Source organism: Engraulis encrasicolus, chromosome 21, assembly GCF_034702125.1.
Source record: "Engraulis encrasicolus isolate BLACKSEA-1 chromosome 21, IST_EnEncr_1.0, whole genome shotgun sequence".
In the NCBI taxonomy this organism is placed as follows: Eukaryota; Metazoa; Chordata; class Actinopteri; order Clupeiformes; family Engraulidae; genus Engraulis; species Engraulis encrasicolus.
In genome coordinates, this window is record NC_085877.1 from 25,399,421 (window position 1) to 25,414,896 (window position 15,476).

Consider the following 15,476-nt stretch of genomic DNA (forward strand, 5'->3'; position numbering starts at 1 on the left):
TGACTATAGGAAAATATTTTCCCGACGAGTCGAATAACACCCCCCGACGCCGAGGGCGGAGGGGTGTTATTTCGCTTCGAAGGGAAATATTTTCCGATAGTCACATGTGAACAATACATTATCCCGCTTATTATACGGCTTTTACCAACATTAGAAAGCATAAATAGTTAACCAGTAGTTTAAAATAACATGTTTATTGCCATTTTATAGCGTGCGCAAAGAAAGATAGTTCATGCAACGCTCATCATTTAAAAAGGTTGCCAAGCAACAGAGTTTGGCTACTTTCTAACTTGTTACAGCCATGTTGCGCTTCAATGTTTTCAGGCTGCCTCGTTCACTGCGCGATATCTACTAAACTCGGGTTCATAACAGGAATATTTCTGTCTAATCGGCGACAGTATTCCAGAAAAAAAGCATAGCAACCCATGCACTGCTGTGCGCCCTGACCATCATTATCGATCCTGCTACAGGCAGAGCACTGTGCACACACGCACACGCACACACACGCACGCACGCACGCACACACACACACACACACACACACACACACACACACACACACACACACACACACACACACACACACACACACACACACACACACACACACACACACACTTTCCACATACTCAGCACAGATCCCCCTGTAAGGGCAATATGAATATAATGTATTATTGTTATTATTATTATTATAACATATTGATATTTGTATTATTTAATGACCTACATTAGGCTATATATGTACCTGCATGTGCACTAAAGTGCAATTAGACACGTACACTTCTTTCATTTCTTACTTTCGATTCTTAGTTCCCCTGAGGAGGACACCACAGCTGGCTAGCTCTTGTAAAGTCCCCAATGGAAGCCACAGCACAGAAAAGAACCTGGTGTTAAATAACATCACAACAGGCAGGTGAGGTTGGTGGAAAATCTTAGTGGGTGGGTGCTTTTTTACATGTCATCACGTGATCTATTTTTATCCTCAAAATAGCACTACTACTACTACTATGATTACTAGAGTCAGTCATGGGTGAGCGGTTAGGGCGTCAGACTTGCATCCCAGAGGTTGCCGGTTCGACTCCCGACCCGCCAGGTTGGTGGGGGGAGTAATCAGCCAGTGCTCTCCCCCATCCTCCTCTATGACTGAGGTACCCTGAGCATGGTACCGTCCCACCGCACTGCTCCCCATGGGGCGCCACTGAGGGCTGCCCCCTTGCACGGGTGAGGCATAAATGAAATTTCGTTTTGTGCAGTGTGCAGTGTTCACTTGTGTGCTGTGTCACAATGACAATGGGAGTTGGAGTTTCCCAATGGGCTTTCACTTTTAGAGTTACTACGTCTTTTTGAGCTTGACAGAGCATGGACCCCATCCACCCAAGCACCCCCAACCCCCCCATCCACACACACAAACACACACACGCAAACACACACGCACACACTCAGGCAGTCGTCACGGGTGCCGAGAAGCATCAGGGGTTCGTGCTTTTACACATGTGATTTTTACATCTGTGTGTGTGTGTGTGTGTGTGTGTGTGTGTGTGTGTGTGTGTGTGTGTGTGTGTGTGTGTGTGTGTGTGTGTGTGTGTGTGTGTGTGTGTGTGTGTGTGTGTGTGTGTGTGTGTGCTTGCTTGTATGCTTGCGCTCAATCATGGACACACACACACACACACACACACACACACACACACACACACACACACACACACACACACACACACACACACACACACACACACACACACACACACACACACACACACACACACACACACACAGCATAATCACCTTCCACAATGTACCTCACATGACTGTACAACAATACAATACTATACGGATGAGACACACACCCATACCTGTAGCACACACACAGCAGTGCAGTTGCTGTCGCTGACAACAACACAGAACAGCCAGCATGTCAGTGGCTGACAGCTCTGTATGGATCAGACAGTCATGCCATAATCCCATTTGACGCTCGTCATGTCACAGTCAGCCGATGGTCAAGGGTGAGGAGAGGTGTCGGGGGTCAAAGGTCAACCCGCGCTAAGAGCACCGCTACTGGGGGAAGCCCAGGTCAAGTCGACTAAAAGCACGAGCTCACAAGCTCAAGCTGAAGGTTAAGCCTCGGGATAATTGGCATCAGCAAATAACGGGACGGGTGGTCCTTCAACAATGCCCAGCTGGATATGGGTCTGCTTGGCTATACTCTCTATTCTGTTCCATTCTATTCTATTCTGTTCCATTCTATTCTATTCTATTCTATTGTACTTTACTCTACTACTCTACTTCCGAAAAAAAACTCCATATATACTATAGTTATTATAAATATCTACTGTATTTCCCTATACAGATATGTGAAGGGTCCTTTAACAATTCCCAGGTGGATATGGGCCTGCTTTGCTATACTCTCTATTGTATTGTATTGTATTGTATTGTACCTTACTCTACACAACTCTACTTCCGAAGAACTCTATATATGTTGTAGTTACTAAAAATATCTAGGCCTACTGTATGTCTCTACAAGGGTGAAGGGTCCTTTAACAATTCCCAGTTTGATATGGGCCTGCTTTGCTATACTCTCTATCTATTCTATTCTATTCTATTCTATTCTATTCTATTCTATTCTATTCTATTCTACAGAAGAACTGTATACTGTAGTTACTAAAAAATATCTAGGTCTACTGTATTTCTCTACACAGATTTGTGTAGAGGTCACAAGGGCCAGGTGGATCTGGATCTGCTTGGCTCTACTCTCTCCTCTACGATATTCTACTCTACCTTACTCTACACCAGGAATTGGCAATTGTTTTTACTCCAGGGCCACTTTGGCTTTAGAATATTTGCTAAAGGGTCAGATAACGTAGGCACTTAACTGTTTCTTTAATAAGAAGCAATGCACACTCAGATATGTTGCTGGCTATTTCATTCATATACATTGTAATGTAATGGGTTTCTATATGTGCAATTCCCTACTGCATTGTGAGGATATCACTTTGCATTTAAAATGTGTCTTCCTGGTGAAGGCTCTGTGGGCCAGATGGAATGGATCAGCAGGCCACGTGTGCAGGTTTCAGTGGGGTCAGTGTCTCTTGTACATTACATTGTGTGGGGTAGACAAACATCTGGGTCTTTTGTTTTTATTATGTCCTGTTTTTGTTGATGAAAATGTTCTGATTGTTTTGTGCATTTACCTCAAAGCCACTTGTTGTGCTGTTCAGCAACATTTCAGAAGCGGTGCAAACCCAATGGCAACATATTGATTATTAGCTTATTTAATGTTGGCCTACTGTTACAAGAAAATCCAACTCTCACACCAGCAATCAATAGCCCAAACATTAAGTAAATGAAAAGCTAAATGGTGTGTTTTGATATAGCCTAGTGTCATCTTGTTACGGAGAGGTAGCCTAATTCATACTGATACCAGCAACCACAGTACCCAAATAATATGATGGTCTATGGTAGTACAATGTGCAACGAGTAGCTGCATTCCATCCTGAAATAATGAGTCTTAAAAACACAACAAAGGATGAAAAAAAACATAATGGTATAATGTGTTCTGCTGTAGCGATTATGGAGAAGAGAGGAAATTCAAACTGACTTCAGCGGTTGGAAAACCATAGAGGCTGCTATCTACTCTGCTGTCTGCTGTCTACAGATAGCTACATCACAGCCTTACACAGTCCATAAAACACAAGAAGCAGAGGTGGATTAAGAGCTTATTATTTGGTGTGTTTTGAAGATATTATGTGAGCTAAGTAATCTGCAAGAAATCAAGAAATCACACACACACACACACACATAGATGTACACGTAGATATCAAAGACATGTAGCCTATTCAATAAATATATCCAACATAAAAAAACTATAAAGATCTTTTTTGCAATATTTACGCACAATAAATTAATTTACACATATGTCACACATTTTGCTGCACAGTACATGCAACACATTTTAAATCCCAAATCAGAGACCAGTGCCCATATGTCCCAATGTGTAATAGACAGAGTCAGGCTGTGCTGCAGCAGTCTGTGTTGTACTTGTGCTTGAGGCCTGGTCTGGTGAAGGCGACGTGATCTGTCTTGGTCTGGCCGTGGGTGCGTCATATATGGTACTCCCCGTGTCCTTCAAGGGCTGCTGCTCTTCCAGAGGTTTCGCTGCCATGGTGTATATTGTCGTGTCTTTGTTGTCCACAGCGGGACGCTGTGTCTCCCGGGGTTTTGTGGCAGTGGTGTATATTGTCATGTTGCTGTTGCTGTCCTCTGGGGGGCACTGTTTCCCTTTGGTTTTCTGCTGCCGTGGCGACCTGTGCTCTACCTCTGCACTTGTGGACCTTGATGTCTGAAAAGAATGAAGTCGTACAATGTTGCCTTTGTGAATATGAATCCCATTATTACGGTATGAACATATGTACATCAAAGTGTAGACATTTTAAAAATGAACTGAAAAGTTCACATATAGCCTAGTCATCCTAAACATTCTCTGGGACATGTTGTTAGTATATTCAGATACTTCTTGACTTTTTTTTGTTTTTGTTTTTGTGGGCACAACTCCATACCACATGTGGGTTGAGGTTATGCCTTATGTTTCCACATGACTTAGGTCCTTTGACATTTGACCTTGTTGTTATGCGTTAGCCTACCTTATTTCTATTGGTTTGTGATATCTGGGAAGAATTGCCCTTGCCGTCAAAGCATCTGGCTGATTTGTTGACGACACTGTAGACAGAGTTGGCTTCCTGCCCGGCCCTGTTATCCGCATCACTTCCTGTCACGATGACAGTCGGTATATCCATCTGCTGAAACATAAAAGGTGCACACTTTACAGACGTGCAGAGAAATGCAGAGCACTACCTGCACACTGTAAGACCATCAAAACACAGTGAACATTAAGTGTTAATTCAACACTTAGGGAGTGGTTTTAACATCTTCTGTATTGTATTTGGTTCCAGAGAACTCTGTAGATGATACAGCGTTTTTTTTTACTGTGCCATAAATTGGCGGTTAATAGGCCTATATCTGACAAAAAGGGTAGGGAACTAATACATCCCTTACTATCCTACATGAATTATTTGATAAACCTATGGTAATGGTGAAAAACATATGGAGCAAACACACAGACAGACAGACACACAGACAGACAGACAGACAGACACACACACACACACACACACACACACACACACACACACACACACACACACACACACACACACGCACACACAAACAGAAACACACACACACACACACACACACACACACACACACACACACACACACACACACACACACACATTGAATAGACAGAGTAGACATAGATAGAATAGACAGAGGCAGGCAGTAACAGAAAGAAGACAAGATGGCTTACCTTCTGAGGTGTTTCTTTAGATTTTACAGCACGTCTTTTGATCACAATGAGAGTCACACACACAAGGAGCAGCCCAGCAGCAATGGCGATGGCGATGATAATGACTACTTCGTTGCGTGGGGACTGCATCGTCGTTTCCCCAGGGTTGTCCTCAATACCTAGAGAGAGAGAGAGAGAGAGAGAGAGAGAGAGAGAGAGAGAGAGAGAGAGAGAGAGAGAGAGAGAGAGAGAGAGAGAGAGAGAGAGAGAGTATTAAGAACTTCACAGGTTCAAATGATGCAGTGACGTTCAAATGACAAATTGCAACGGGCCTAATCATCATGACACTGTCAGATATCTACTCCAAGCTTTAGATCAGGGGTCGGCAGTTACATTCTGCATACAAACCTTTTGGAGAATATGATGCGTGTAGTCTTCGCCTAAAGCACCTCTCATCTACTCCAACCTTCATGCTCTACCCCTACAACGCCTCTGATCTACCTGTCATCATGGCTTGAACCGCAAAAACCTTGGATGAGTGATGAAGCATCTTCGACTTTCAAGAAGAAGATGAGCCCCTCACAAAAGCTACTTTTGATGACTCACTGTCACAATGTGTGAAGACAAAAGCTATATACACCTGCAAGTGTGTGGGCATATCATGCCTATCATGACGGTTTGGTATTTTCATACTTAACGGTATAGTATCAAGGCCATAAACTTATGAAAATGTAATCATAACGCATTGCAGAAAGTACCCCAAGGCTTCCAGCTGTCAGGGAGTGAGTCAAATGTAGAACATTGGAGATGAGGCGGTGCTGTGTTATCATGGACACAGTATTGTCAGGTAATGTTTGGGGAATTCCATGGGAACTACATCAACAGGTGGCCCTCACAGAGCTTGATAACAGTTAGGCCTAATAATGTGCCTAGTGCCAGAGGCATGCAATAAATTCTTTGATCTTCCATTTGTGTGTCCTACCCTCCCTTCATTTAAGATTTTCTAAACACATTGATATAGGTGTCGTTAGTTTTATGTTTTGGAACGGTGCCTGCTTCAAAGTAGTTACAGTGATGTACTTCCCATCAGTCAATCAGAGAAGAGAATTCTGTTGTTAGGGGGATATTGTAGTGTCATGTAAATGTGATTAAACCGAAAATTCAGTCAACACTTACAGGTCTTGGGAAGCCGATGAGATGCACTTTCGGCGGTGCTGGCTTGGTTGCTGACGATGCATTTGATGGATCCATTGTCATTGGTGAGGGTGATGTTCAGCTTGGTTGGGGACGATCTTTGCAATGTGCAATCCTCCCTGTCGCAGTTGTAAGACTTCCAGGATGAGGATGATGAGCAGTTTACAAGAAAGCTGCAGTTTTGCCCGGAGCTGTTGCCATGGGGATCTTTGCGATCTTTGCGATCTACTTTTACATGGGGTTTTGATACAGCATCTGTGAGGAGAGGGGGGGGGGGGGTGTGATTTAGAAAGGCACAGTGTCGATGTCAAACCTTGGGGAAAAGTGTGCAGTTAAATGTCCGGGAAATGTTTGTCATGAAACAAGTGACGACATCCTCTTCCCTCTTTCAAATTGCCCGCAAAGGCTTTACTGCTCTACTTTCAGTTCCCTTAACCGTGACGTTAAGTGGGATAATCGTAACTCAGTTCATGCAACTCAGAAAATTCACCATGATAACAGGTGCAGGCTCTGTCATATAATTCCATAGTATTGTGGTAATAACTCCCATGATACATAATGATAGACGTACTTGTCATCCATGATTTTAACCCCTGAGTGCAGAATCTCTGTTATAACCGTATTGTATCATTGTAATGACTAAGTCTTCGTCTGCTACTTAATGTTGTTTGGAAATGTCATAGCAATGTTGTTATGATGTAGCTGAGTGTTTTAAGCAGAGTCGGTAGGCCCATTTGCACAAAGCCTTAAAAGCATTGCTCCATAACTCTGCTGACAAAACTGATATAGCCTATTGTCTTAAACTTAAATCTCGACTGAACCAAAGGCGTTTGTCCTTTACAAACTAAAGTAGCCATAGAATAAACCAAGAACTTACCCAATACTATCACCTTGTAGGCCGCTAGAACATTCTCACTCCATTCATCACAGTTAGAGGCACTATACACTCCGCCATCCTTTTCAGTGAGGTGATTCAGTCGGATGGAAAAGTTTCCCAGAAAGAACTGTAGCTTATCACTCAATTTAGAATAATGAGGTGACACTTTGTTGTTCCTCACAAGGATTGGACCCTTTCCATTTTCCTGCTTTAAAAGCCTGAATTTAGGCTGATGGAGTCCCGAAAACGAGGCAGAAAAGTCCAGGTCTATGGATTGTCCCTTGATACCATATATTTCAGTTTGTACAATGTTGCTGAGTGACACTATGGGGAAGAAAAGGGAAATACATTTTAAAGCTATTCTCAAAGATACAGGTAGGAAGGCAAACTACACAGAACATACACTGACTGCAGTCATAAAGATATAGGCCTACACAGTTTATACTGTTGGATACATGGCATGTCTGTAGTATTTTGTCAACATGTACAGTAATTTTAGTAGGCCTATAATGATTTCTAATTATGTATATATAAGTAGAACTAATAAGTAGAACTAAACGGCACTAGTAGGCAAGGTCTTGATGTTATGAAATTAGGTTATGTTAGTAATATTTTATGACTAATATTACTGTTGTGCGTGTATGTAGACCTGAGCTTTTTCTCACGTGAACCCCGCACAGTTGGCGACGTACGGCAGCCTTCAGAGCCGGTGTGTGAATGTGGGGAAGTGTAATGTGTGCATGTAGGATGTAGAAAGCGCTTTGAGACAACTCCATTGTTGTGATATACGCTATAAAATACATGTTGTATTGCATTGTATTGTATTGTATATTGTGTGAGGCCTTTCAGCCGTATCTTCATCAAAACACAATGCACTTTCAACATTTCCATAGCATGTACGTTACCACAATATGCCCCCTGACAATAACTGCAGCTTTCATCATTTCCATAGCATGCAAGTTACCACAACCTAGAATACCCCTGACAATGGCTGCATTTTCAGTATTTCCACGCCTTACATGTTTCCCTGTTCCTTTACCTGACAGGTGCCTCTATGGACGGGATTAGTCATGCACAGTAGACAATGAATTGTTTTTACCACTATTCTGAGAATACACTCTATGGTCAACAACAATGCTAAAATGCTGAAACAATGTAAAATTCACCATGTGTTAACTGTCAAAGAGTTGCATTAACACCGGAAACGAATGTGACAAAACATGAATATTCTCAGAAAAGTTTTGAATTAACACTGATTTACCACCAGCACGCATGCTGTGCTTCCACAGTACTGCCATGCGCTCAAGTACTCAACTGTAGGCTACTGACATACGAAAACAAATTGAGCATGCTTACAACCTTCTGTAGGCACTTTTGACAACACATCCATACAATGTCAACATGCAGAGCTTTTGTTATAAGCTTATTGCCAAGAAAAGCGCTGGCAATCTCATCTGCATGAAAGGGCTATGACTACAGCTAAACTCACCCATGTCTGCATGGGCATACTTGTTTGATATTTTCATACTTAACAGAATATCTAGGTCGTAAACCATAATCATAAAGGATTGTCGAAAGCATGCTTCCTGCCTGTCTTCAACGGCACTTAGATGTGCACTAGCACAAACGCATGAATGTAGATGTGTAGCACATTCACAATACAAAATAATGAATCAAAGGGGCGAAGAATAAATCCAATGACAGTGGTCAGGACAAGGTTATAAAAGAGACAACTGCCCAACAAAGACTAACCCCACGCCCCCATTCATCAATAAAAACTGAATCAAAGAGTCTAACCCGTTAACCCAACATCAAACATCAACCTCAATAGACAAACTATTAAGTAGCCTAACCACATGAGTGTCAAAGACAAATATCATGACTATGTTACCTGTGACAAATGTTGACAGGATCCAGAAGAGAGTAGTAGTAGAGGGCCTGTACACCATGTTGTTATTCTCCAGTGAGACAGGAAGACAGACTCTAAAGGTTACCTTCCTGTGTGTGTGTCAGTGAGAGACAGAGTCAGCAAATGAGAGAGAGCTGTGTGCTCACTCAGGCAGCTCAAATGTGAAAGCAGAACAAGGTGTAGAAGAGAGCCGTGAGAGGTTTAAATATCCCCTCTGATGATGACTCCACCCTTGTGTTTTTTTTCCCATGTGTATTCTCATCGTAGGAAAGTTTGTGAGATTTCCCAGATATCTGTAGGGATTTACACCCCATGAACGTGTGTATGTGTGGTGAATGGATGTAGTACCGAATGTGTCTTGAGGGTATCTCTCTCTCTCTCTCTCTCTCTCTCTCTCTCTCTCTCTCTCTCTCTCTCTCTCTCTCTCTCTCTCTCTCTCTCTTTCTCTTTCTCTCTCTTTCTCTCTCTCTCTCTCTCTCTCTCTCTCTCTCTCTCTCTCTCTCTCTCTCTGTCTTTTTGTTTTACTATGACTTCAACTTTCTGTGAAGCCTGAGTGGTATTTACCCCATTAAGACACATCCCCTGTATAGTAGCTGTTACCAGAATGGCAATGACCAAGTTGTAATGTACAGTATGTGTGCTGTCATAGTGGTGCAGTGGTAGTAGTAAATGTTTTTCAGTGTTGCAGTGCTCCACTGTTGGAGTGGCATGCATTATGGGCCAGTCTATATTTGGTATTGGGATATCTTATTACTATGCTGGTGGAGTGCCAGGGGCTATCCATGATGTTACTAGCACCTCTTATGTGGCAAAGTCGTCCCAGGTAAGGGACACACACGCACGCACGCACCCAAGCACGCACGCGCGCGCGCGCACACACACACACACACACACACGCACGCACACACACGCACGCACACACACACACGCACACACACACACACACACACACACACACACACACACACACACACACACACACACACACACACACACACACACACACACACACACACACACACACACACACACACACTGCTATATTACATTGAGCAGACACTTTTATGGGAAAAAAGCTTCAAACCTGCCACCATCTGCACTCATGTTCCTAACGCAGTAAGAAAAAAAAGCGTTAATTCCGCAATATTTTGAGAATATAGGGTCCCAAAAGGGTTAGTGTAAATTCAACTCATTGAGTGTTAAATGCAACTCATTGCGTGTTGACTTAACCCTTAGAGTGTTGAATTTAGCACAGTTTTAAAATAGCTTTAATATGGCTTCACATTGTTAATTCAACACTCAACATGTTTAATTAAGCTAAAATCGAATGTCAAAATAGTGGTGAATTAACACTTAATTTTCTGCTGTGTAACCATTAAGCCACACCTGCCTAATATTCAGGTGTCGTAAGGAGTAATTACTGTATTAAGTCCGTATCAATTGTTTCCAATTGTACATGCACTGTAGAAATAGGGACATATAACACAGGTATACCTTGTCCTCAATGGTAAATTTAAACATTTCATGACAGAATTTGTGTCTTTGTATGTGTGTATTTCAGATTCAGAAAATGTTATTAATCCCATCAGTGGGCAATTCAGTTTGCAGTCCCAGTCTCAGTCAATCAGCAATAAGTAGTATAAATAAAAAGGTTAGAAAAATACAGAAATACAAAACCTAAAGAAAATAAAAATGAGAAATAAATAAGACAATAAAAGACATACACATCTTAACACACATACACAGTCAAACACCCTGTCCTGTCAGTGATGAACAGCGCTCAGTAAATCAAATTTTCAGTGGTGTGCTCTATCCCTACAACCTTGTGTATTTGTGTGTGTCCTCATGCTTACGTTCATGCATGTATATGTGTTTGCTTTATCTAGATTTGTGTCTGTTTACTTAAGTCCAGATGAGAAATCAAAGCTTGAGTTCAACAACAAAACCTCCTCAGCCATCATTGTGAAGGAGTCATGTCTTTGTCTCATGCTTGTATTACAACACTGCCCATGATGCAATATGATCACCCCTTGTGCTTTGGGTCTTCTGCTATCGTAACATGGGTTGTCTATTCTGGGCTTTTTTCGTGATTTTTTTCCAATCAGCTGACTTTCACACACAGGTGTGTTTATGCCGGTGTACTGTTTTAGGGAAAACCATGTCTAAGCAGGTGGAGTGGTTTCAATTTCCCCTTTCTTCTAGTTTCTGCCGTCTTCTGCGTCTCGACCAAAGTTTGTGTCAAGCCATCACCCTCCAGTGATCTGGAAAAAGACGCGACTCGGCTCCACTTCACTCAACGCTGACAAGATGATTTTGCAGCACATTGTGGGAGACTAATAGCCTAGTAAACTAGCCCCACCCGCCAGAGGGCAACATTATTTTTGGCTGCGAGTGGGTCTAGCCTCGGACAATGCCCCAATGCCCTGAATCTGGCAGACCAATCACAGCGCAGGAGATTTATTTTGATTTGTTTTGAATCTTTGGACGCAAAGCGGACAGGGTTTTGAGGGAGTGACGACAAAGCGCTGGCCAATAGGCACAGACACAGATTGAAAAACAACAGGGTTGTTCCCATCCACAATCTTCTGATGTGTCATTCATCGGGGCCAGACTAAATATACACATTTAATGTCACATTTAGTCTGGCTTGTCAGGCTGGTAGATTAATGGTTTTTGAGGCCATTTCATATCAGCTGCTCACTAATTCAGCACTTAGAGAATATTCTGGGACCAAATCCACTGAAGATGTTAAATCGACTCTCTGGGTGTTGAATTAATACTGCATGTTTACTCTGTGTAGTTCTGGGTATTTTGTATCAGTACGGCCATACTTTGTAGGTATGTTAGCCTGACAGTTGGAGATCAGTGAGTTTTAGGCGCTTGTAGATATTAGCTGTGTAGATTTCTGAGGTTTTCTATGAGTGTGACCATGGTAGTGTTGCCAAATTCGCTGGTGTCCTACATTAGGCTATTTAGGATTAACGTCTGCGGTTTAAAAAGGCTGCTTGGTGGGTCTTTCTGTAGATTTATGGCCATAGAAATCAATAGAATTTAGTTCAAATTGGTCAGGATTTAGAGCCAGCAGGTGTTTTTTTGTGTGCTTTTTGGAAATCACCTGTCACATGTGGAAACCGTGTTAATAAGAAAGTTTGTCTGATAAGGTTCTTTTAGACTACAGGATATTGGAGGCGTTTGAGATTAATGCAAAGTGGTCTTCTGAAACTGTGTTCATAATTGCTGTGTAGAATTCTGGGTATTGTATTTGAGTTTGGCCATACTTATTGGGAACGTTGTCTGACAAGATGAGTGTTAATCTGATAATGCTTTTGCAGTTCGCGTTTGTGACTACTGCGGATGGTGGATAGAAACTGTGTAGGATTCTGGGTATTCTGTTTGAGCGTGTGGCCAGACTTTGTCAAAACATTAGTCTGTGTTTAATTATATCCCCGAAACGCGGAGCGTCGGGGATGTAATGGTTTTGCGTGCACCGCCGCCGCGTCCGCCGCCGCCGCGTCCGCCGCCGCGTAAGGTCTTTCGTGTTAACGCGATAACTTTTGAACGGATGTTTGGATTTGTCCCAGATTTTTTGGGTGAATGCTCTAGGGCAGGTTCATGAACTGATTCGAGTTTGGAGGTCAACACTTTCAAGATGGCTGAATTCAAGATGGCCGAATTTTTGTTTGGTCCATAACTTCTGACCGGGTGGATGGATTTGTCCCAGATTTGGTGTGTGAATGCTCTAGGGTAGGTTCATGAACTGCTTCGAGTTGGGAGGTCAACACTTTCAAGATGGCTGAATTCAAGATGGCCGAATTTTTGTTTGGTCCATAACTTCTGACCGGGTGGATGGATTTGTCCCAGATTTTGTGTGTGAATGCTCTAGGGTAGGTTCATGAACTGATTCGAGTTTGGAGGTCAACACTTTCAAGATGGCTGAATTCAAGATGGCCGAATTATTGTTTGGCCCATAACTACTGACCGGGTGGATGGATTTGTCCCAGATTTTGTGTGTGAATGCTCTAGGGTAGGTTCATGAACTGATTCGAGTTTGGACGACAACAGTTTCAAAATGGCGGAATTTTCATTTGGCCCATAACTTCTGACTGGGTGGATTGATTTGCCCGGTAACACCTTATTTTAATGGTTCACCATTTCAGTGAGTCTACCATATTAGGTACAGTGTAATAACCAATGTAACAATATTTAATACCATGTAATACTAGTGTAATACCAGTGTAACAATATGCAATATCAGGTACCGTGTAATAACGAGTGTAACAGTATGCAATACCATGTAATATAGTGTAATACCAGTGTAACAATATGCAATACCATGTAATACCACTTACGCACACATGATGTAAGTAAAAAAAATTACATTGTATTAAATATTGTTACACTGGTTATTACACTGTACCTAATGTGGTATATCCACTGAACCATTAAAACAGTATTACCATTTGCCCCATTTTTTGCTTCATTTTCACAATAGTCGTTTGGTTTTAAGCCTATGCACGTCATGTCACGTCTGTATGTATCATATACGTTTAGGAAATGGTGGACGGGAGTGGTAGGAATGATGGGGGACTGGAAGCGTTGCGTTTTGGGGATATACCTTAAGCAGTCGAAGGCGACTGCACAGGCAGTCTAATTTTTCCTCTGATTCAGCCTGATCTTTAAAGAGATACAGTAGCATGCAACTTTGTTCTGTTTCTAAGCAGAGATTGCATCATAAAACCATAGCCTACTGGTCAAAACTGAATATTACTTTTTGAGAAATATATATTTAGGCCTACTTCCACTTGTGCACATATTTTAAACTGAGCTGGTCATTTTATTTAATGAATATGAAAGTAGTTAGGCCTATGTAAAGGTAAGCAAAGTCCACAATTTCCTCTGAACAACTGAACATGGTCCTGCTTATCACACTGAGATGGGCACACATATTGCTATAAATCAAACCAAGATGAATTGCAAGCAGTTAAACTTTATCACAAGTTGCTGCAAGCTAACCACCCAGCCCCTCCCACTTCTTCTGATCAGGCTTAAAACCAGGGAGGGATTCCCTTTCTAGCCCTGTGATGAAGTCAATCAAAAGCCAGTAGGTGAATAACTCTGAATTTTTGGGCTTGCCAAACTCATCTCTACCCCCCCCCCCCCCACACACACACACACACACACCCCCACCACCACCCCCATCCCCCCAATAAGTGAGTGGGCATGACTTGTCTTCCTGGTTTCACTTTCAATACACTGCGCTTAGCCAACACTTTAGCGACTCACAGTTATTTTGGTACAGGGTAGTTCATGGAAACATGCGGCCTTACTCGAGGGCACATCAGGTGAGGGTGCAGGAGGCCCAGATCAGCTCATCTCCATATACCACAGATGACTCCTTGTCCCCCTGGTTTCACTTTCATTACATTACAGTTGCAGACACATTTGTCTATGGGACTCAGTTATGTTGTATGGTAGTACAGGGTAGTACATGGAGCAATAGCCATGGATGACGGTGCAGAAGACGACCTCACATTCGTCTTGCTATGGGACTCGACCCTGCAAGCTTCAATTCCCAAAATTAACTTCAGTTATACTATAGTTCCAACATCAGTTACATGCTATTCAACCTCCAGATTTGGCGCTGGGCTTTTTCCATCAGATTTTGAAGCATTTTAACTTGAATCTAGTTATTTTTCTAGCAATATAAAATGCGTCCAGTTTTTTGTATTATTACCTTTCGTTATTACCCCCCTCTGCAAATTAAATGAAGTTACTGCGACAATGTTGCCATGGTATGTTGGTATTGACTGCTGTGTCGCATAAACATTTTGGTGTGCATATGGCATGTGTACTGTATATTTATGCCTTCTGTTAAATGCTGATGGTGGACAGCTTAATATGCATTGCGATCAATAGCGCATCTCTCAACTCTGCCTTGTACGGAGATGCTTATGCATATGCAGTGGTGCAGTCAGTGCATTGAAAGTTTCAGGCTTGCACTGGCCTGTTCTCAAATACTTAACTGCATTACTCTAGCTGCAAGCAATCGCACTGTCATTGAAGCCTACAGTCTCAGTTTCGCTGAACTTTCCTTTCCATGAGAAGCAATATATATTGTTTTTCTTTTTTTCCTCTCTCTCTCTTTCTTTTTATAT

General features: G+C 42.3%; 1 protein-coding gene across 2 annotated transcripts; it reads right to left on the minus strand.

Moving 5' to 3' along the window:
* Positions 1-3,812: 3,812 nt before the first annotated feature.
* On the minus strand, positions 3,813-9,476 carry si:ch1073-220m6.1 (uncharacterized). 2 transcript variants are annotated; one of them, XM_063187253.1, is made up of 6 exons: positions 9,304-9,476; positions 7,413-7,736; positions 6,518-6,790; positions 5,363-5,520; positions 4,638-4,790; positions 3,813-4,336 (listed from the first exon to the last, which is right to left on the minus strand). In XM_063187253.1, the coding sequence occupies exons 1-6, from the start codon at positions 9,359-9,361 to the stop codon at positions 3,962-3,964; spliced, it is 1,341 nt and encodes a 446-aa protein (XP_063043323.1). In that variant the 5' UTR covers positions 9,362-9,476; the 3' UTR covers positions 3,813-3,961. The 2 variants fall into 2 exon arrangements, with proteins under 2 accessions (XP_063043323.1, XP_063043322.1); XM_063187252.1 differs by having other exon boundaries at positions 4,638-4,793.
* Between the last annotated feature and the right edge of the window lie 6,000 nt (positions 9,477-15,476).